At 42.6% G+C, this 20,431-nt stretch overlaps 4 protein-coding genes across 4 annotated transcripts; 1 reads left to right on the forward strand and 3 right to left on the reverse strand.

Annotated features, from left to right (window-relative positions):
* Positions 1-460: 460 nt before the first annotated feature.
* Positions 461-3,383, forward strand: LOC121765934 (peptidyl-prolyl cis-trans isomerase CYP20-1-like). The gene is made up of 7 exons (XM_042162231.1): positions 461-597; positions 961-1,039; positions 1,970-2,017; positions 2,105-2,128; positions 2,371-2,553; positions 2,646-2,721; positions 3,087-3,383. Exons 1-7 carry the CDS (start codon positions 529-531, stop codon positions 3,223-3,225), a joined length of 618 nt encoding a protein of 205 aa, XP_042018165.1. The 5' UTR covers positions 461-528; the 3' UTR covers positions 3,226-3,383.
* A 156-nt stretch (positions 3,384-3,539) lies between these two features.
* On the reverse strand, positions 3,540-4,229 carry LOC121764866 (protein EARLY FLOWERING 4-like). Its single transcript, XM_042160888.1, has one exon. The coding sequence runs from the start codon at positions 4,037-4,039 to the stop codon at positions 3,677-3,679; it is 363 nt and encodes a 120-aa protein (XP_042016822.1). The 5' UTR covers positions 4,040-4,229; the 3' UTR covers positions 3,540-3,676.
* Positions 4,230-6,507: 2,278 nt separating this feature from the next.
* LOC121763250 (SMR domain-containing protein At5g58720-like) lies at positions 6,508-10,818 on the reverse strand. The gene is made up of 11 exons (XM_042159208.1): positions 9,931-10,818; positions 9,541-9,566; positions 9,295-9,384; positions 8,987-9,069; positions 8,204-8,433; positions 7,929-8,005; positions 7,790-7,846; positions 7,342-7,409; positions 7,159-7,265; positions 6,982-7,052; positions 6,508-6,907 (listed from the first exon to the last, which is right to left on the reverse strand). Exons 1-11 carry the CDS (start codon positions 10,454-10,456, stop codon positions 6,779-6,781), a joined length of 1,464 nt encoding a protein of 487 aa, XP_042015142.1. The 5' UTR covers positions 10,457-10,818; the 3' UTR covers positions 6,508-6,778.
* Positions 10,819-15,657: 4,839 nt separating this feature from the next.
* On the reverse strand, positions 15,658-17,825 carry LOC121763467 (inositol 3-kinase-like). The gene is made up of 2 exons (XM_042159489.1): positions 16,799-17,825; positions 15,658-16,262 (listed from the first exon to the last, which is right to left on the reverse strand). The coding sequence occupies exons 1-2, from the start codon at positions 17,636-17,638 to the stop codon at positions 15,987-15,989; spliced, it is 1,116 nt and encodes a 371-aa protein (XP_042015423.1). The 5' UTR covers positions 17,639-17,825; the 3' UTR covers positions 15,658-15,986.
* Positions 17,826-20,431: the final 2,606 nt, after the last annotated feature.

Genomic DNA, 20,431 nt, shown 5'->3' on the forward strand with positions numbered 1-20,431 from the left:
GGAAGAGAGGAGAGAAAAATGCATAACTTTTTCTCATATTTATTTGAAGGCTAAATGTGTAATATACTAATTTATTTAAAAATAATAATAAACTACTATAATTTATGTACGTTTATCACTACTCTTGTTAAATTTCGATTTTATATAATTTATTGAATTTATATTCACTATCAAGAGTTTTTTTTATATGACATACTCCTACTATAATTATTTTGTGGAATTTATTACCATTATAATAATTAGTAATAATTAGAGTTGATAAATCAAAGATTTAGGTTAGGTACATTAACTCAAGCACAAAACTTATTTATTTAGGGCTATGAATCATTAGAGTCGATAAATTTAGGAGTAATATTTATAATTTAATTAATTAATTTAGGGTAAGTAATGAGCAGACGTGTCGTTACGCCATTGGAAGAAACTCCATCTTATGACGCTAACAGAGAAACGATTAATTTAAAATCACCAGTTCTCACTTCTTCTCAGCTGAGTAACTAAAGCTGAAGGAAACCCTCGATCAGAACAGAAATGGCGGCAAATCAGAGACTACATCTCCTCTTCACTTTGCTAATCTGTCTCAGCTTCTCTCTTGCACAGGTTATTCTTCAATTTTTTTAATTTTATTCCTTTTCACTATTGTTTGTTTTATTATTTAAAATAATTTTTAATTCTTGAGAAATACGTTGTACTTTGCTGTTGTTCTCCCTCTCGGTGCCTGTTCGTGACTGATTTGATTTAGAAATCTTCGATTTTAACCTTTTGTTTCTGCTATGAGTATAATTCAAATTTGGGGGAAAACTTTTGTTCTATGAAATAAGTGTGTATATCATTTCTCATATCGCACCTGGAGATCTTGAGTTTTATGTATTCTGCTATGAGATATCCGTGGCAGTGTCTTCTTCGTTATCGTTCTGTTAATTTTATGCGTATGAAGGGCATTGTCATTGATTTCTCCTGCAGGCAAAGCAATCCCAGGAAAAATTGAAAGAAGTGACTCATAAGGTTTACTTTGATGTTGAGATTGATGGCAAACCTGCTGGTATACTCTAGTTCTATAATAGTTTTGGATATTGGATATTTGAATCTATTTTTCGATGTAGTGTTTTCTCTCTTATTTTTGCTAGCCATCGTGCACTGGCTTTCTCCAATTCTATGATATTTATGTACATCGGATTTGCAAATCTATTTTTTAGAGCAGTGTTACGTCTCATAGTTTTGCAAAGCATCATGCCACATAACCATTGCGACTGTATTATGTCCATGTCAATCACCAGACAGCATAAATTAGGGATTGTATACAGAATAGTTGAAGTGGTCTGCATCACACTAGAGTTATTTGTGCATCTAGGTCTTTGTAGCTACATATAGACTTAGTTGGAGAGTATGTGAAACAAGTTACAAGACAGATAAAGAATATAAAATGGAGAACATTGTTGTCACACAAGAAAACTTTAAAGGGAAGATCACCACTATGCTCTGATTCAGAATAGATATAGATAAGGAACACAGGTGCTTACACAGGTGCTTAGAAAGTCATGAGTTTTGGCTATGAAGTCTGATTTATGGGAGTAGTAGAAGAGTAGAGAACATGTGAGTTTAACTGTATTTAGGATTTTGGTCCAGGTTGGTAGTGAAGTTTGTCTGTGATGGTGATAAAGAAACTTCAAAACAACTATAGTTTGTAAGCATGAGAATGGTAATATACGTAAGTTTCTTGCTTGTTTTATGGGGACCATTCCCCCATAACCACATTCATCACACCCTTACGCATTCAGCATATCCACTAACCTTTAATCTTAACAAACTGCCACATGGCCTAGAAGTCAATTCATCATTGCACCACCCATAACATGATTATAAACTACCAGGTAGTTTATATTCAGATTCACGCATCCATGTGTTTAAATGAAAAAAATTATGTTTATTAGTTTACTGTTGCCTTGACTAATACGAGAGTATATGTTCTTAGGACGCATCACTATGGGTCTCTTTGGGAAAACTGTTCCAAAGACAGCAGGTATGATTAGCTTTCTGGGATTGCTTCGGCTTCCTGAGCAATTTTCAACTATTTATCTAACTGACTTTTGATTATTTTGTCTCGCAGAAAATTTTAGAGCTCTGTGCACAGGTACAGCACTTTTGTCTTCTTTTTCTTGTTTCTGCGTACCATGTCAGTATCTCAACCGGATGACCCACAGAGTCCCTGTTGATTTGTGTTTTAGTTTGATAGCTTCATAATTCTGTTCAGTATCTTAGGCACGTAAGTTATTGACTATGGTCTACTAAACTTAAAGAATCTTTTATCAGCCATTTTGAGTGAGTTGCTGAATGCTTCTTTGTGTGAGGCAATCTTATTTTGTCTAAATTCAGGTGAGAAGGGCATTGGAAAACTCGGGAAGCCTCTGCATTACAAGGGAAGTACATTCCACAGGATTATACCCAGCTTCATGCTTCAAGGAGGCGACTTTACTCTAGGCGATGGAAGAGGTGGAGAATCAATCTACGGGGAGAAGTTCGCTGATGAAAACTTTAAGATCAAACACACAGGACCTGGTATATCTTGCTATTCTTTTGCTAATCTAATTGACGAAGAAGATTGAACATGTCGTTATCTTAACAACTTCTATCATCTGTGTGCTTTACAGGACTCCTATCGATGGCAAACGCTGGCCCTGACACTAATGGTTCCCAGTTCTTCATCACTACTGTGACAACCAGCTGGTACGTTATCATATTCAGTAGAGTAAAAATGGAATATTACTGTCTAGATGAAAATAATGCGTTTTTTTTCAGAATCGCCTTAGAGAAATTTTCAGAATCGCCTCATGTTTTCTATACAAGGACATTTTAGTACCCAATAAATTGAGTTTGTTTACAAATCTATGCTTGGTACTGAAACCTTATGTTGGCAATCGGAAATCTTCGGAATGACAATTGGCTTTTATTTGAGTACAATTTCCACCTGGATTTGCAGCTGCCAAGGATAATTTTTTTCAGTAGGAAATACAATACACCCATCAGATCTGAAAACTAAGTCCTAGTTCCGATTCTTGCAAATCAACAAGTTACTTGTTGCCGTGTCTCAGGTTAGATGGCCGGCACGTCGTATTTGGAAAGGTGCTGTCCGGGATGGATGTGGTGTACAAGATTGAAGCTGAAGGCAATCAGAGCGGCACACCCAAAAGCAAAGTTGTGATTGTAGATAGTGGTGAACTCCCAATGTGATCACTTTTTATGCATGTTAGATGCACCAAGACTCAAAAGTTTTATGGTTTTATCTTAGAAATTTTGTGAGTTTGAATGCTTAAGTTATCGGCCAAACCTTCCAATTTTAAACATAAATTTGATTTTTCTTTATTGGATAGAAGTGCTTTTATGCTCTACATCGTACAATGATAATATGAATTTATGAAATTAACCTGATAATTTCGTTAACCTGCATTAGCACAAACACTTTTCCACTATTCTTCTTCTAAAACTAAAGCTAGGAGAAAAAATCTTTTCCTTTCCAAAAAGAAAAAAACAAAGTCTTTCAAAACATTGCATATGTACATCATTATTGCAAAATTGGGTAGTCGGGCCATAGCTCACCACAAAACACAACACAACACAACAGTAAAAATCGTCACAATTCAATCAGCAACCATACTAAGTTTGTCAATTAAAAAAGAGTAGACTACTTCAATATTCGATCTCCTTCGCGCCGCCGACGAACAACAGCGGCGGACAAGGTGGCGGAGAGACCAGAGTAGAGACGGACGACTCTGGCCATGTTATCGTTGATCTCGCATATGAGAGCGACGTTTTTGGCCAGATTATCGGGAAGTTTGGAGCGGTGGTTGTCGTTAACCTGCTGAATTAGGCGGCGGTTGCGATCGAGCACCGATTGAACCTCGCCGAAGCTCTTGGTTAGGGTTTCCCATGCCTCAACGTCGCACAGATCGTCCTCGTCTTCTTCTTCGTCCTCTGCAGCTGCGTCCTCGCCGTCGGAGAATCTGTGGTTCGCGGCGGAGATGAGCAAATTGGAGGCGTCGTTCATTGCGGAGGAGGATCAAGGGACTGAGATTTTGGTTTGGTGGTATTTTGAGGTTCCCATATTGCATATTCAAAGGATCCGTTGAATTAGGCGGTGAAAAGCCATGGCGGTTATTTATTTTATAATCATTTTTCTTTTTGACCAAAACAATGTTTTTCAGATTTTACATTATTTGAATTTTGAAGTCCTTATCCTGTCATTCTAATTATACACGAAAATATTATAACATCATTCTCGTTTTAATTTATAGTATTAGTATAAGGAACTAAAGTTTAATTTCTATTCTTATATTTATTTATTTAAAGTATAAAAAAATTATAAGTTGAACTTAATTTTTACATAAATTATAAAATTAATGATATTAGTATGTACGGATAAAATTAATAAATTAATGATCATATCGACTAAACAGACTTGATAATGGGTGATATACTTGTGCATATGAAATTTTTCAAAATTTAGACGGATTTCATTGTTATTTTAATTAAAACTGATTAAGAGTGTAGGACAAAATGAAATTGACTGAAAATTATTGATTACCTTATACTATGGTATCCATCATTTCAGCTTTGTAAAGAATAATGTTAAAAATCATTTCCACTTTCGACATTTTTCGTTTTCATGTTTTACAAGTCTAAGAGCATGCGCAGCGTTGGAAGGACGACGTTCGTCTGTCCGTGCTGCTGGCACGGCGCTGCTCGCTGCGAAGAGCACGTCAGTGCCAGAGAGCAGGCGACGTGCCGTTGCCTTTGAATTTTTTTTTATTAAAAATCGTTTTTAATTAAAAAACCGATAAAAAATAAAAAAAAATTCACTTCTCAAAAAAAATATATCCGTTTATTACCGTTTTTTACCACTTTTTAATTTTTTTTTTCCCCACAAATACACATTTTCATCTATAAATACCCTCACTTTCACACCCAAAAATTCACACCAAACTACACAATTCTCATCTTCATTCTCCCATATTCATTCTCAATCTTTCTTCCACTCCTACACCATAACAATGTCCGGCCACGGCAATAACCCCCCCGGGCTTCGGTTGGAACCTCGAATGGTTCGGTTCACCACCGTTTCCTAGTCCGAAAACGGAATACTCGGCCCCTTCTCAAAACCAAAGTTCGGGCGTTCCGGGTGGCTACCGACCATACCCAATCGACGACCAAGGTGCCCCCGAAGGGCGATACGGGTGGACACCGGAGCCTAGGCCGACCGCCCCCTCCCAAACTCCGACTCATCCTACTCGCGGTGTCCGCACACCGTACACTCCGGCGGAGATGGATAAATTGTTCAAGGCGTACTTGGAAATCTCCGAAGATCCGGTGGTTGGCACGAACCAATCCAGTGATCACTTTTGGTGGCGCATCGCTCGCCGGTACAATGAAAACCGGCCGCCGGGAACAGTCGAGCGCAACGAGAGTATGGTGCGCAACGCCATCTTCCGAGCCAACGATGAAATTGGCAAGTTCAATGGCTATTTCCGCCAGGAAGAGCGGAATGCAGGGAGCGGCCGGAACGAGGTCGACTTCATCACTGCCGCGATGAGCACCTACCAATCCATTAACTACAAGCCGTTCAAGTACCTCAACGTTTGGCAGGAGACGCGGACGCACCCGAAGTATATGGGAGGCGTAACATCCTCCTCTAGCGGCTCCTCCAAACGGTCAAGGTCGGTATCCCTATCTGACGCCGGCTCCGAAGAAGTGGCTAGCCAACTCGCCGGAGCTAACTTGAGTAGCCCCGACACTGGCCCGAGTGGTTCCCAACGTTGACCGCAAGGAAGGAAGAAGGCGGCGGCCAACCGCCGTCGAGCCGCGGCTGCAACCACCGATGCTCCAGTTCCCGCTCCCGTTCCATATGAGCCACCTCCACCCCCCCCCCCCCAACCAACTCGTTGTGGCAGCTTTTGGCCCAACTCAATATGGCCGATAGGTCCACTATGACCCCCTCGCAACTTCGATCGCACGAGGCCATGATATTGGGCCTCCAAAGACAATTGGGAGTAGTGCTTTAATTATGTAATTTTTAATTTTTAAGAGTTTAATTATGTAATTTTTAATTTTAGGAGTTTAATTATATCTTTTTTATTTTATTTGTAATTTGTAATATTTATTGTGGGTTTTTAATGAATTTTAATATTATGGAAATGTTTTTGTTTAATTGAATTTCAAATTGAATTGTGCTCGTCCTTGCGGAATAGCACAACTGTGGGTGTTGTGCTCTTGCCAGAGAGCATGCAGGAATAGTGGCACCGGGACCACAACCGTGCTCGCTGGCAAGAGCACGGTTGTGGATGCTCTAAAAAATGATAGCTTTAGCAAATTCTTAATTGTTCAATTTTGTCATGCAGTCACGAGGGATAAAAGCGAATTTACGACATTTTATGGCAAAATGACGGAATAATGGTAATGCATAACACAAACAACACAATAAAAATTTTGCAAATATCACAAACCCCATGAGAGATAGTATTACACAAGTCAACAATCAGAGATTGAATAATAATATTCCTCAAATCAACAAATTTGTACATAATACAAATGATGCCAATAATGGTTAGCTACAATTAGTTTATTTGCAGCCCACATCAAACCAAACTAGAAAAGCCTAATCTGGAACAGAGTTAGTTCTCTTCTCTAACATTGTACACCTAAATCTTCATAAGATATCAACTTTGAGGACTTCTTCCAGAGATACAAGGAAGGAATGCCAAAATATAGAACTGGTGCTAACCTGCCTGGGTTAATCACCGTCGCTGCCTGAACCCGAGTCGAGGAAGCTGAAGTCCGTCTGCCCCTCGAGCCTCACGAGCAGTGTTCCACGGTTCTCCTCCGACCATTTAATACCCTCTTTCTGCAGAAGACCAATGACCTGACACAGAGTTGAGAAAGATCGAACAAGGTCAAAAAAGAGTCCTTGTAGTTGGAAGCTTGATTCAATCTTACCGAGGTTTTCAGCTTCGACTTGCCAACGCCATGGCTGCCACATCCAGTGATAACCCTGAATACCTTCACAGCTGGGAGTTGCAAGATAAAGAAAAGAAGAGTAAGTGTTGGAAGCTAAGAAATCTGATTCCAAAATGGCAATTAATCTTAGTGTGAAGAGGTGGTGTGGAATCCTACATCGGACGTATGCTCCAAACAGAAGGTGGAGCTTCAGAACCTTCATTGCTTGCTTAATATGTTGTCCGTGCAGATCGATTGTTATCATGTTTTCTATGTTCTTGTTCCTGCAATTCGAGAAATAGGTGAAGTGGACAAATCTACTAACAACATAGTCTTTCTTCAACTGTCAATAAGCCCCACCTTGCAGCAAATATATCTCGGCTAGCCTTCACATCTGCCTCTTGAGCCTTCTTGTTTTGCAACTTCCCCTGCAGCCATCCATAGAGATCTCGTAAGCATTACTATGCAACGAAAAATTTAACCTGATATGTGGTGACACAGACACTAAGGGAGTGCTATACACACGTAAATACATGTGCAGAGAGGGATCTAATGAAGAGTATAGCATGCAGCAACTAAATCCAAAGCTTATAGAAGGCAAAGCACTATTTAAAGCCATTGCACAGAGGATATGGTAACATCGAATGTGAAGGAAGGAATGCACTGTAGGGTAGCTTCTTGGATAGAATAATAAATCAATAGCAACCCCGCAGACAAGCCTCCTTCTAAGCAAGTGTACAGTATACACACACCAACAGAATACAAAGACCACCCGGAGAGAGCATATGAGCTAATTAAGGTAAAATACCTGCTCAGAAAGATAAGATGCATATCCTCTCTCGCCACTTGAATATGCTGTAACAGCCTGCAGCATAATAAGCCTTCTCAGATTAAAGGATCTAATTTGAAAACCAATTACAGCCGCGTAAAGAAACAGCAGTTATGACCTTTTGATAGTATGATTTCATTGAATCCCAGTGCTCATGGGCAGTTTCCCTGAGCACATGATATTCGTCTCCTTGAGCTACAAGTTTGAGATCAGTTAATTTTAAGTTTGGGCTAGAAATAACATAAAATTTCATAATAGCTTATAAATTAGGGGCGAGTGACAAGAGAACACACAAGGAACAAGTAAAACCGATGCAGCAGAGAACAAAAATCATCAGCATTAACCAAAAACATTTTACAAGAGAATCCCACCAGTAAACATTTTTATCAGTACCATGGATATGCTGCTGCTGCTGTTCATTTTCATCTTTAGATCCTTGACCAAGGGAAACCATTTTCTTAACAATATTTCTCCAGTTCATTTTGTTAGGTTCTTGTTCGGCTTCCTTGGGCGTGGGCATATTAAACAAGGATTGCAACACCTTCTGAGGAAGTTCTGCCTCCTTGACTACTTTCTCTGATTTGCAGCGGGACCCACTGGATTGGGGAAATTTTGGATCATCCCTGAGGCAATAAAAATGAGCGATCCAGTTAAGCATCCACAAACCAAGCATCCAATAAGGAGATCAACTTCATCATGCTGAAACTAGTAATCATATTAATAGTATAATGCGTTCCCATCACTTGAGAACATACAACTTTTGCATGTTTTCCATTCTCACAATATATAATGCTCTTCAATTATCTCCAACGCAGAATTTTCCTTGATGGACAACCCTCTGAAAACACAATATGTTCCCTTGTAAATTGATCCATGGGTCATTTACAGGAAAATGTGTCTCTGAATCAGATGGTAAAAGAAAGTAAACAATGAGCTTATTCAATAGATATCATTGTACACAGAAATTACTCAAAAGTAAAATTTGCCCATGATACATTAAGAATTTGAGGAAGTAGAATGATTATGAATTCGTTTTTCTTATAGAGAATGATTAACACTTATAGTCTATGAACTCTGCACTTCGAAGTTCCGGTCAAACAAATGAAACTGATAAAACCATTTAACTTGGGAATATAGTAAGACATTGATCATGAAGAAGCAGAACAACTCCATTACCAGAATAGGTCTCCTGAAAACCACACATTGCCAGGTTCAACAAATGCTGAACGATAAGTTGAGTCAGATGTTCCATCAATTACCTGCAACACAACAGTCAATTATAAAATTTTATTATTTCATCCAATTCTATCACTAAGTAATACACCTTAGTTGTTGTCATATTCTATGCAGTTTCAACCTAATGTAAAATGTCATTGCCTTATTATACTACTACCTACTAGCAAAGTACATGAGCATGCTCAGTAGAAGATTGGTGAATCCTAACGTAGACTGGAAAAGATAAAAGGCAATCATTTTCAGCATACATTTTCACTTGATTCACTGCTAGTAGACTCGTAATAGCCACCGGGTTGCTCATTTGAGGAAGCTGACAATTCAAGCAACGTATCCAAAGCCTGACAAATATAAGGCATAAAAACCCAGATATGAAATGAATCAAAACTTGGAGTTTAGCTACTACCCCGATACTTCAAAAGGAAAAGAAACATTGCATAGTTACTTCGAAAAACAAAAGTTTAGGCAAAGAAAGAAAGAGAGCTAGTGTCATTCACCTTATCTAGGTTATTTCCGCACTGACCTGCAAAAGTATAGATGAGTTTAGGATACAAAGAATCTAGAACTATCCAAAAAAACATACTCCACTGAAGTACAACCTACAATCCTTATCCCCTAGAAAGAACCTATTTCTATTCAAAAGCAAGTGTCATCCTCTTCTACTCTTCCACAATTTGGCAATTAACCAATACAAATTACTCACATTCAACATTCCCAGTTCCTAGACAAAAAAAGTACATCTCATGGCATCAAATCCTCCTCTTAAAATCTAAGATACTTCATATTATGACCTAAATCCAACCCCAAACCAATCCTCCAAGTTAGGAACAAAAACCAACAAATAGCAAAAAAAGGAAAGTGTTGACACATGATCACAAACAACTCACACAATACATCACTAACTACAGCCATGCTTAATTCACAGTCATCTCCAAGCATCGAGCAGAGAAACAGTTCAGCCTCCTTGCTCCAATTCTCCTCGAGAAAACCGTTACTTTTCCAAGCCTCCCTTTTTGGCACAGACCTCACATAGTCCTTCCCCAGCATGTTCGACACAGTTCCAGAAGTAGCAACAACTCTCTTCATCTTAGGCCTACTCTTCTGCTTAAGCTCCTCCTCTTGACGGAAACCATTCCCCAAACCAAACATATCCGAAGCATTCGAGCTTGAGCTCGAGCACGAGCCCATTTCATAGCTCCCGTTTGAGCTCGAACACGTGGTGCTCTGATCCTCCATCACTGCAGCCTTTTCAGGGATCTCTGCAGCCCTAATCGGAGCTTCCCCCAAAGACATCGAAGCAAACGCTTCTACCGCATTTTTCTCGGATTTCTGCCCATTTTCTCCAGATCTTTTAGCATGAGTTTCAGCATTCCCATTCCTAGCGGCTCTCGATTTCTTCTTCCTACTTGTCATCTTCCAGAAATATAGATATATAACCCTACATATACACAGAAACTATCTACAAAATCATCATCCCTTCACAACAGAGGTGCCGTTTCACATTTTTACGTTACGATTACAAAAGCAAACGGCAAAACCCCCCTTTGAAGGCAGAAGAAGGAATGGAATTAGGTCAACGTCCAAAAAGGAGGAAAGCAGAAATTGGGACGTTTGATCCAATCATAGCGCGATAATTTACGCGCTATATTTGAGGAAACAGAGAATCTCGATGAGATAAAGGAAGATAAACACGAAATTGCGAAAAGGATCGATGATGAAATCCCTAATTTGAAAAATTAGGGGTCAAAAACGGTAGCAAAAAGGGGGGCGATTTTAAAAATATTTTTCCAGAAGAGAATATTAAAAGGTTGTTTTGTGGCCCCAAAGATGCGCCTAAAAATTAGGGTATGGATGTGATGTGTGGACTCAAGTTGAATTTCAAACTTCCAATTTTGCCCATGCTTAAATTTATTTTGCCCTTTAATTTTTTTAATAATTATTAGCAATAGGATTTTCAGTTTCAAATCCACAATGGGCGACCTAAGGTGCGCTCTCTGGCGCGCCACATCATCAGTTTTATCCTCCTACCTCCACTTGTAATGGGGCGCCTTAAGGCGCGCCCTATATGTTTTACTATTGTTTTATTAATTAATTTAAATGTTTTCAAATATATAATGCAAACTAATTAAAAAACAGAACGAGTAACTAAAAACCGGCGAAGATTGCATTAATTACACAAAAGTTACACAATTCAAGTTGGCTACTCTACGCAATTTCCAACTTCCGGCGCAGCTCTTCGATCAACCCTCGGAGATATTCGGCTTCGACGGGGTCCGTACACTTCTTGAGGGCCTTGTGTGTCTGCAACAACGTCTTCGCCATCGAGGCTGTTGCCAACGACTCATACGCGGCGGCCGTCCGGCTCGGGGTCGGGATCGGGACCGGGATCGGCGATGGGGCGGCGGCGGTCGAGGATGATGTCGCTGCCGCCTTCCCCTTGGCCTTCGCAGCCTTGACGCCTATGGGACGCAGGGAGGACGTCGGTGTGCTGGAACTCTCAATGTCCTCGTAGGTCCGGTTGAGGTCCACCGGACGAGTTCCGCTTTCGCTGCTCGTGTAACCACCAGCTTCGGTGGTCTTCGTCCTCTTTGTCGCACCGGTGTGCAGAATCCCGCCTTGGAACTTCTGCTTGTCCCTCAAGAGCGCCCAGATGACCTCATGCTTGAAGTCGCCGTACAGGGACTGGTACGACAACAGAGCTTTAGCGCGCACGTCGCTCAAGCTCTCGCCGCTCCCCTGCTCCCTCGAGCACTTCTCGTACTCCGTCGCGAACAGGTTGACTTGTTTCTTCACCTGATCTCAGTGCTTGTGGAGCTGCTCCCGTTGGCGCTTGTACGAGCTCGGCGGCTTCGCCGCATTGTAGCGCTCGACGATGCGCTCCCAGTACGCCACTTGCCTCTGGTTGTTCGCGAATATCAAGTTCTCCGATATATCCACCCAACACCTCGCCAATACGAGGGTTTCATCCGGCTGGTAGTTCGTACGGCCGGGGGCGTACTCTTCACAATTGCCCGGAGGTGGCAACTTTTACGCGCGGTGCCGGATCCGCTTCTTTTTGGCGGGGGCGGAAGCGGCGGCGGCGCCGCCGCAGCAGTCGCCGACGGGTCGGTTTGGAGACGGCTCCATGTCATACAAACCGTACGATTCCGTACTGAATGTGAGTTTCGAGAGTGGAATCATGAAATGAAATGTTACAAATGAAGGTGGGGTATGAGTATTTATACAAAAAATAAAAAACGCCTGACATCGTCCGCGCCTATCGTCCGCCGAGCCTACAATGGGGCGCCCGATGGCGCGGACGATAGGCCATCGTCCGCGCTTCTTCCGCGATGCATCAGGCGTGGGCTTAGGGCCCGGACGATGGCGGGCACCCACAATGGAGGCATCGTCCGCGCCCGAAGACGATGGCCGCCATCGGGCACCCCATTGTGGGTGGCCTAAGAAGAAAATTAACCAGACATAAAATGCTGAAGATGATAATACTTAATAGTTCCAATTAACTCAAAATAACTTCTTGTACTAATATCTTTCAAGACTGACATGCACTTTTGTAATGGCATATAATTAAATAGAATTTGAATCATAAATCCATCTTTTCTTTCTGTAAAACTGATTAGCACCTAAACTCTGCACTGAATAGAAAATTTGTAGTGACATAAATTATGGATCATAAATCCATTTTTTCTTTCTGTAAATCTGATTAGCACCTAAACTCTATGTTGAATATGTGCTCAAATAAATTACTACGTAATACGTAAAACATAGAGAAGTAGATCTTGATGATTCGAAAACATACCTCATAAATATCATCAATTTAGAGCATCCGCAATGGCGGCGAGCCCATCGGCTAGTCGATCCCTGGCGCTCGCCGGTCCGCTCGCCGAACCATTGCAGCCGGCGAGCGCCAAATCGGCGAGAAAAACGGCGAGCGCACGCCGATTCCCTCGCCGATCGGCTGGCCGCCATTGATCGCTCCCGATCGGCGAGCAATCGGCAAACGGATTTTTTTTAATTTAATTTTTGAAACACTATATATACTCGACTTGCACGTCATTTTCATTTGCACAACTTGTTATAACGAGTACTCTCTCTATCTTAATTTCTGTACAAAACCAACAACACGAAATGGAGCACAACAACGAGCCTACTCCAGGGACGAGCGGGTCTCAAACCCCCACGGTACCCGTGAGAGGTGGATGGGATCCGATGGCCGGGTACTACAACATGTACTCTTGGCAGCAGATGATGCCCGGGGGTGGTGTGCCGGGATGGCAGGGGATGCCGGGGGGCCGGCGATGTAGGGCGGGCCAGCGATGCCGGGTGGGCAGGGGTACCGGGGATGCAACCCGAGATGCAGATGATGCCGGGGTGGGCACCCGGGATGCAGATGATGCCGGGGTACCCGGGGATGCAGGGGACGTCGACGCCGGGGGGGCAACGTCTATCGTCCAAGTCTTGATTTTGTTACTGCTTCTTCGCACACATCGACCCCAGCGGAGACGCAGTACACTGGGTTTGAGACCTTCTCCTTAGAGAAGTTGGGAATAGATCTCGGGGATGCGGGCACTCCCGTTCAAACGGGGGAATAGGGCGGGGTTGGGGGCTCGCCCAAGAAGAAGAAGGGGAAGAGGGTGGTTGGCGAGTCGTCGCAGCCGGCTGGTGACGACAGCCCGACACGGAGGAAGTGGACGGACGCCGAGAACGTCGCGCTGTCCAAGGCGTGGGTGAGTGTTTGCGATGATCCCCTCACCTCGAACAATCAGAGGATCGTCAACTTGTGGGCTAAAATAGCAGCAGCCTACAAGGCATTTTGCCCAGATGGGCGGCCACGCAGCGGGGAGGAGTGCCGGAAGGCGTGGGACCGAATCACGGCTGGGGTCTCCCGATTTTTGGGCTTGTACACCAACGCCCTCCGCATGCAGTCCAGTGGCTAAACTGACGAGGACTGCATGAGGATGGCGGAGAAAGAGTTCCATGTGCCCAGGCTTTACAAGGAGTTCACCTACTGGAACTGCTACGAGGTGCTGATGGACTCCGAGAAGTTTCGGGCAGGTGTCGACGCTGGCTGGCCGAAGAAGCAGCGCATGAACTATACCGGTGATTACAGCGGCGGCAGCAGCGGCGGTTCCCACGACCTCCCCGATGATGCACAGGAGTTCCCGTCCCCTCCTGCGTTTGCTCGCTGCACTCGCCCGATTGGTCAAAGGCGGGCGCAACGGGCTCGCCAGGCCTCCCAGGAGGTCCAGTCGGCATCCCCCCTGTTGGCCAGTCGACAACCGACCTCGCCTTCTTCGCACGTCAACAAACGCACTCTTAGATGTGGAAGGTCTTAGCTGAATGGAGGGCGGTAACCGACCCCGAGGAGAAGAGTTTTCTTCACGCGATGCTCGTGAGTATGCGGGCCGATTTAACCTCCGCCGCGGCACAGGTGGGGGCCTCAGACGCGGGCTCAGATGTCGCAGATTTGGGGGTCCCGGATAGCGGCGACAACGGCGGGGGGCTCGTGTGTGGAGGAGGATTTTTTTAAAAAATTAATGTACTTTTTTAATTAATGTATTTTTTTAAATTTTAATATTATTAATGAGTATTCCCGTATCTGTGTCAAAAATTTAGTTCCGTATTTTATGTGATTGTTAATTATTTGTTTTTATAATTTTGTTTATTGTGGCTGGGCTATTGTTTGTCCAGTGGCTTGTCCTAATAATGTGACATGAGGAGTTTTTAGGGATACTGATGTAACAAGAGGGGTTTGTGGTAAGGCTATTGTTTGTCTAAAACCATCGTGGATGCTCTTACCATCGGAACTTTTTCTTGAAAGGGCCAAATACTATTTGTTCTACTACACGCGACTAGTGTTTATGGAGTTTGTTCTTGGTAGTTTCCCGATCAAATTAGTTTTCCTATCAAACCTCAAATCACTATACCGTTATATTAATATAAATTGGATCTAGATTTAATTTAGGAAAAAAATTAATTAACGAAAGGTACCTAGCCTTTAATATTTATCACAACTTTTTCGATTTATATCTTAATCTTTTTAACTTATCAATTATATCATATATTGTAATTTTTTAATCTATAACAATTTTTACTATGAAAACTTCACTCTAAGGTAGAAATTGTTTCATGACGTATCAAACTATTACTTACTTTTTTTGCCAAAATTACGTTGTACACACAATAATTAATATTAACCTTTTATATTGTTTTTAGTTTTTACTTTTTAGAAATAATTATTTAAAATTTGATTAAATTGATACGAATAAAAAGATTGAATCGATACAAAAAAATAATTGAAGATAAAATTGATAAATTTAAAATATTAAAATAAAATAAAAATACTATTTTTAAAAGTTTGAATAAAATTAAAGATAGAGACAAATCAATCATTAACTCAATTAATAATCACCAACAAATAAACTGTAGTCTACGGCAGTACTCCACTCCCTGTATATCTATTCAATCTCTCCCATCATAATCATTCACTGTATTCCTATTTGAAATATCCCAAACTATAAGCCACTTCTTAATTTGAATTATCTTAAAACTCTCGAACTAAATTAGTAACTTGTTATACTAAAATAAGCTTGTTTTATGTTTGTGGAAATAATATATGGAGAAATAAATAAGGCGAAAATAGAAAACCAAATAGATAATTTACATTTTTCGAAGACCATTAAATGTACTACATGCCTACATCTTTTGCCCTACCATCTTTCTTCTTTGTCCTCCGACTGCATGGTGGCGAGGGCAGCACGAAGATACTGCCGCTCACCAACTCAAGAAACATCGACGATTATAAGATTGAAGTGTGCTTGGAGTCGGAACAATCTTGGCCAGTGTCCTCGGCTCTTTATTTTTCATATCTTTTTGCTTCCCCATTTATTGATCCTTTGCCCGATTGGTGGTGGTGGTGGTGGTGGGCGGATGCTGCAGAGATTCGTCAAGGTATCCTGTTAGCTGACATGATCGGTTCCTCACAAGCATGGCTGGACAAAAGCTTTGGCTGCCCGTTGGAGGAGACGTGGTTGTGATTTTCAACAAATCTAGGTGATTCTTGTTGGCAGTCTCGGATTGGAAGAGAGGCTATTATCTTGGCTCTAACAAGAGCCATATGGAAGTCCTCGTGATCATTTGGCTTCACGAACACCAGTTCTCCGTTTAGCCTCTCGTTGCCAAGCATTTTCAACCTCCTTCGTTGGAGCTCATCCTTGACTGCCTGAAGGAAATTGCAGAGTACAGCAATAATCAGCAAAAGAAAAGGTCAAGTAGCAATACAAGCATAAATAGTAACATAAGCTAATTGAATCTTCCAATTATGCATATTTTTTGCTAGTTTTTGGAGCAACAAATTCATTCTTAATACATTGATTTGAACAATTTCCAAAATGATTATACATACTAATTCCTCAAATCCATATGATTTGAGAAGCAGAAATGTTAAAGAGTTCCATTAACAATTATCACAGGTTTTGATAAAAGAAACTGACACTGCTAGTGAGGTAATTATCTGCTTAATTATAGAGGAATAACAAATCCTCTGCTACAGAGTTTCAAACAAATTCAGGAAACATGCAATTGATCATTTTCTCAAACAGTTGACAGCCCAGAATTATCAGCAGCACTTCAACAATCTCAAATCATTAAATTATGAAAGCATGCAATCAACTCAACAGCTAAATTAGAGGAAAAACTACAACTAATTGATCATAAAAAACAATTAGAGAGAAAGAGAGATTGATTTTACAGACGAACCTGCAAAACCTTAGAATCAAATTTGGGCAACCCGAGCTGCCCGACAGTGAGGGAGCCGAAGAAATTCCCCAACAGGGCGGCATCGGGCACGGGCAGCCCCTGGACCAACCCCGCCACCAATCCGCCGAGAAAGCTATCTCCAGCCCCCGTCGGATCGACCTGCACGGTAGGAAAGGGGGCAATCCGCTGCTCCGCGTTCCGGTAATAAACCGTGCACCCTTCCTCCCCACTCGTCACCACCACGCAGCACTCCTTCCTCGCCGCCTCCACGCCGACGTACGGCGCCTCGTCCGACGACGCCTTCAGGAACCCGATCCGCGGCACCAGGTGACTGAATCCGGAATCCCTAAGATGCACGAGGCTCACCGTCCCGTCGTCGGGATCGAACGCGCGAATCAGGGCTTGGACGTCGACGAACACGGTGTCGCAGATGTCGAGCATCCTCTCGAGCGTCTCCGGCAGAATTTCCCCGGCAACGCCGACTGCCATCCCGAACTCGAACCGCCGCGAGGCGGGGAGGTCGGAGGGGGTGATCGGGGCGCACGATTCCACCCGCTTCAACACCCGATCGTGCCGCTGCACCTGCGAGGAGAAATGAGCGTGGAACGCCGTCGTTTTGGAAGAGAGGGAGACGGAGGGGGGCCGCGCGACGGAGTAGGCGAAATCGGAGCCGACTTTGGAGACGAAGGTGGAGGAGACGGCGGCACCGTCGAGGACGGCGGAGATGAAGGCGGCGGCGCCGCCGAGAGACTCGGCGAGGACGACGCCATCCTTGAGCAGGACGTCGTGGCAGTAGTTGCCGACGACGAGGCAGGAATTAGGGCATCGATTTTCGATCATTTTTTGGGGGAATTGGAAAATTGGAGGCGTTAGTGAATTGGAAACGCCATTGAAATGCAGAGAGAGGGAAGGGGACAAAAATGGGAGGGGCGATTGGTGGCAACGCGTGGAGGAGACGGGGTAGGGTTTGATGCTTTGAAATCAAGCTAGTATTTGCAATTGCATTCAGATTGAGCGAACATTTGAAAATCTATGATTCTGTTTTTAGTTGCCCGATTTGTTCTCTATTTCCGAATATATGCTCTTCACCAATGTTTTAAACTACTGATTCACGGTTCAACTGATCGGACTGGTTCAACCACTAGTTGGACTGTTTTACTGTATCATATATAATCAAATATACATATATACAAATTTATAATAAAGATATGGTTAAATTTTGATCAAAATATATATTTATAACATTATAATCTAGTGAATTACATCATGTTATTAAACTTAGTTGATAATAAGTATAATGAAATTTTAATAAATTTATAATATATACTTAAAATATTAAAACTTATATATATTTATACATATACATATGTCAATATTAAGATTTAATGAACGATAAAATATTATTATTAAAAATAAGTAAATAACTTACATATAGCAAATTAGAATAAATTAGTTGGTATAAAAAATAATTAATAGTATTAATAATTAATTACTGAAAAGTATTAAATATTAAATAAACGACATTTTACTCTTAAGTATAATTAAGGTTGTTCATATCTCAAACCAATTAGAGTGGGCAAAGAGTTGGCCTCTCATCCATGAGGTATAGGGTTCGAAACCCCTTGGGATCACGGTCCAGCCGGCCAACGGCTTATGGTCCGACTGCCGGCTCACCCCGTTTAAAACGGTTCAGTGTGCTGACGGTTTTATATGGTGAACCGGACCGACCGGCAGGTCCGGTTTTCAAAACACTGCTCTTCACCAAATCTCGTATCTAAATTGAGGAATTAATAAAGGATTAATGCTCATTACACAAATAAATATAATTAAATGTATTCATAAATTTGAAGAGTCTGAATAAAAAGTTATGTAAAGTTGTACTTCATTTCTTTAACAAAGTTCTAATGGAATTTAACTTGTATTAATGTATATTTATTTTTACAGTTTGGCCTTATAAATTTATTTTTATTTTTAATGACTCTAACAACTCACCAACAGTATGGAAATTCATTTTATCGTTTTGTTGTGAAAATAGACGGACGATGAAAAGGGAAATAAGACAAAATCAGCTTAGGCCATCCACAACGTTGTTCCTATACCGTTCCTTAAACCACTATTTGAGGGCCCACTGTACTTTTTTACTCCATTCCTTAACTAAGGAACGGAACCTGCAACCCTCCGTTCCTTAACCGTTCCTTAACCGTTCCTTAAATTACTATTCATTCAATTTCATTTTTTTTAATTTCCAACCCAATTCAATTTAAATAAACACACTTTAATAAAAAAACAAACACACTTTATTAAAAAACACACAACATTAAAAAAAAATTCAACTTAAACTTAAAAAAAATAAAAAAAACACACAATTAAAATTCTAAAAAAATAAAAAACACACAATTAAACGTGGGAAAATAAAAAAACTACTCCGCCGGCGAATCATCCTCCGGAGGCGGTCGAGGTTGAGGGGGAGTCGGAAGGCCAAGTTGTGCTGCCATATACACAATTCCGTTCCACAAGGCCGTGAATTGGGCGTACGAGAAGCGGGAAGTGTCCGCCATTGTGGCGGTCATGTACGCCACCATAAGTGTGTCCGAGCCTCCCCGCGAGCCCGATCCCGAGGCCGACTGGCTTGATTCGCCTTGGCCCTTCCTCGCTCTAGCCGCCTTCGCCGCCTTCGTCCCTTGCGCCCGACGGCGCCCACGGCTGGATCCCCCGTATTCGTCGGGCGTTGGATCCCCCGTACCCCCCAAACACCTGCGGTTCACACTCGCTGGCCTCACCGGTGTCACCAGACGAGTAGTTGCCGCTCGCCGTGTGCTTCGTGCGCTTTGAGGTTGAGCCCGAGCTCGAGCGGACACCGCCGGCCCACCTTTCCTCGTCCTTGACGAGCTGCCAAATATCAACATATTTGAACTGTAGACCGGTGTCCTGGTAGAAGACGCGCAAAGCCGCCCTCAGAATGTCGGCGCCCGAAGCTCCGCTTTGGTAGTTCGCCGCTTCGGCCGAGTAGATGCCGCAAAATTTTTTGACCTGTGCGTCGACTCGGCCAAAGTGAGCACGGAGCATTGTATATTTGCGCTTCCGGGCCCCTTTCGGCTTAGTCTGGTGGTAGACATCACGGACCTTTTCCCAGAAGCACTTGGCGGCTTGTTGGTTCCCGACGATGGGATCGTACGAGACGGTGAGCCAGGCGGTGTACACCGCCTTTGTATCTTCGTTGTTGTACGAATGCCGGCCCAGATCCTCCAGTTCCTCCTCCTCCTCCTCCTCTGGTGCCTCAGACGCAGCCCTAGAGCTTCCACCGCCTCGGCTTCCTCCCTGGGTGGGTTCAACGGGGATATCCTCCCGAATCTGGGACAAACCCTGAGAAAGCCGCGAGCCAGGTGGTCGAGCGTAGGCATCCACATCGAAAGTGGGTGGTTGGTACCCAACCGACGTCGCCGACCCGTGGGTGCCCGGCGTCGACGACCCGGAACCACCAAGTGTGTTGTACATGGTCTCCCAATTGCCGAACGCGTTGAGATCCCACCCACCGGAGCCGCCACCGCCGTAATTCCCGTTGCCGGACATTTTGTGAAGGAGATTGAAATAGAAAATTGGAGAGGAATTGATGTTGGTTTAGGAAGAGTAGAT

Source organism: Salvia splendens, chromosome 14, assembly GCF_004379255.2.
Source record: "Salvia splendens isolate huo1 chromosome 14, SspV2, whole genome shotgun sequence".
Lineage (NCBI taxonomy): Eukaryota > Viridiplantae > Streptophyta > Magnoliopsida > Lamiales > Lamiaceae > Salvia > Salvia splendens.

Bases quoted from the DNA above. Each gene is read 5' to 3' on its own strand.
- LOC121765934 (XM_042162231.1), top strand. From the start codon at position 529: ATGGCGGCAAATCAGAGACTACATCTCCTCTTCACTTTGCTAATCTGT. The intron at 2,554-2,645 runs GTATATCTTGCT...TGTGCTTTACAG, and splicing joins GATCAAACACACAGGACCTG to GACTCCTATCGATGGCAAAC. The intron at 2,722-3,086 runs GTACGTTATCAT...GCCGTGTCTCAG, and splicing joins ACTACTGTGACAACCAGCTG to GTTAGATGGCCGGCACGTCG.
- LOC121764866 (XM_042160888.1), bottom strand. From the start codon at position 4,039: ATGAACGACGCCTCCAATTTGCTCATCTCCGCCGCGAACCACAGATTC.
- LOC121763250 (XM_042159208.1), bottom strand. From the start codon at position 10,456: ATGACAAGTAGGAAGAAGAAATCGAGAGCCGCTAGGAATGGGAATGCT. The intron at 9,385-9,540 runs GTGAATGACACT...TATATTTGTCAG, and splicing joins GCGGAAATAACCTAGATAAG to GCTTTGGATACGTTGCTTGA. The intron at 8,434-8,986 runs GTAATGGAGTTG...TTATTGCCTCAG, and splicing joins TTTTCAGGAGACCTATTCTG to GGATGATCCAAAATTTCCCC.
- LOC121763467 (XM_042159489.1), bottom strand. From the start codon at position 17,638: ATGATCGAAAATCGATGCCCTAATTCCTGCCTCGTCGTCGGCAACTAC. The intron at 16,263-16,798 runs GTTCGTCTGTAA...AATTTCCTTCAG, and splicing joins TTGATTCTAAGGTTTTGCAG to GCAGTCAAGGATGAGCTCCA.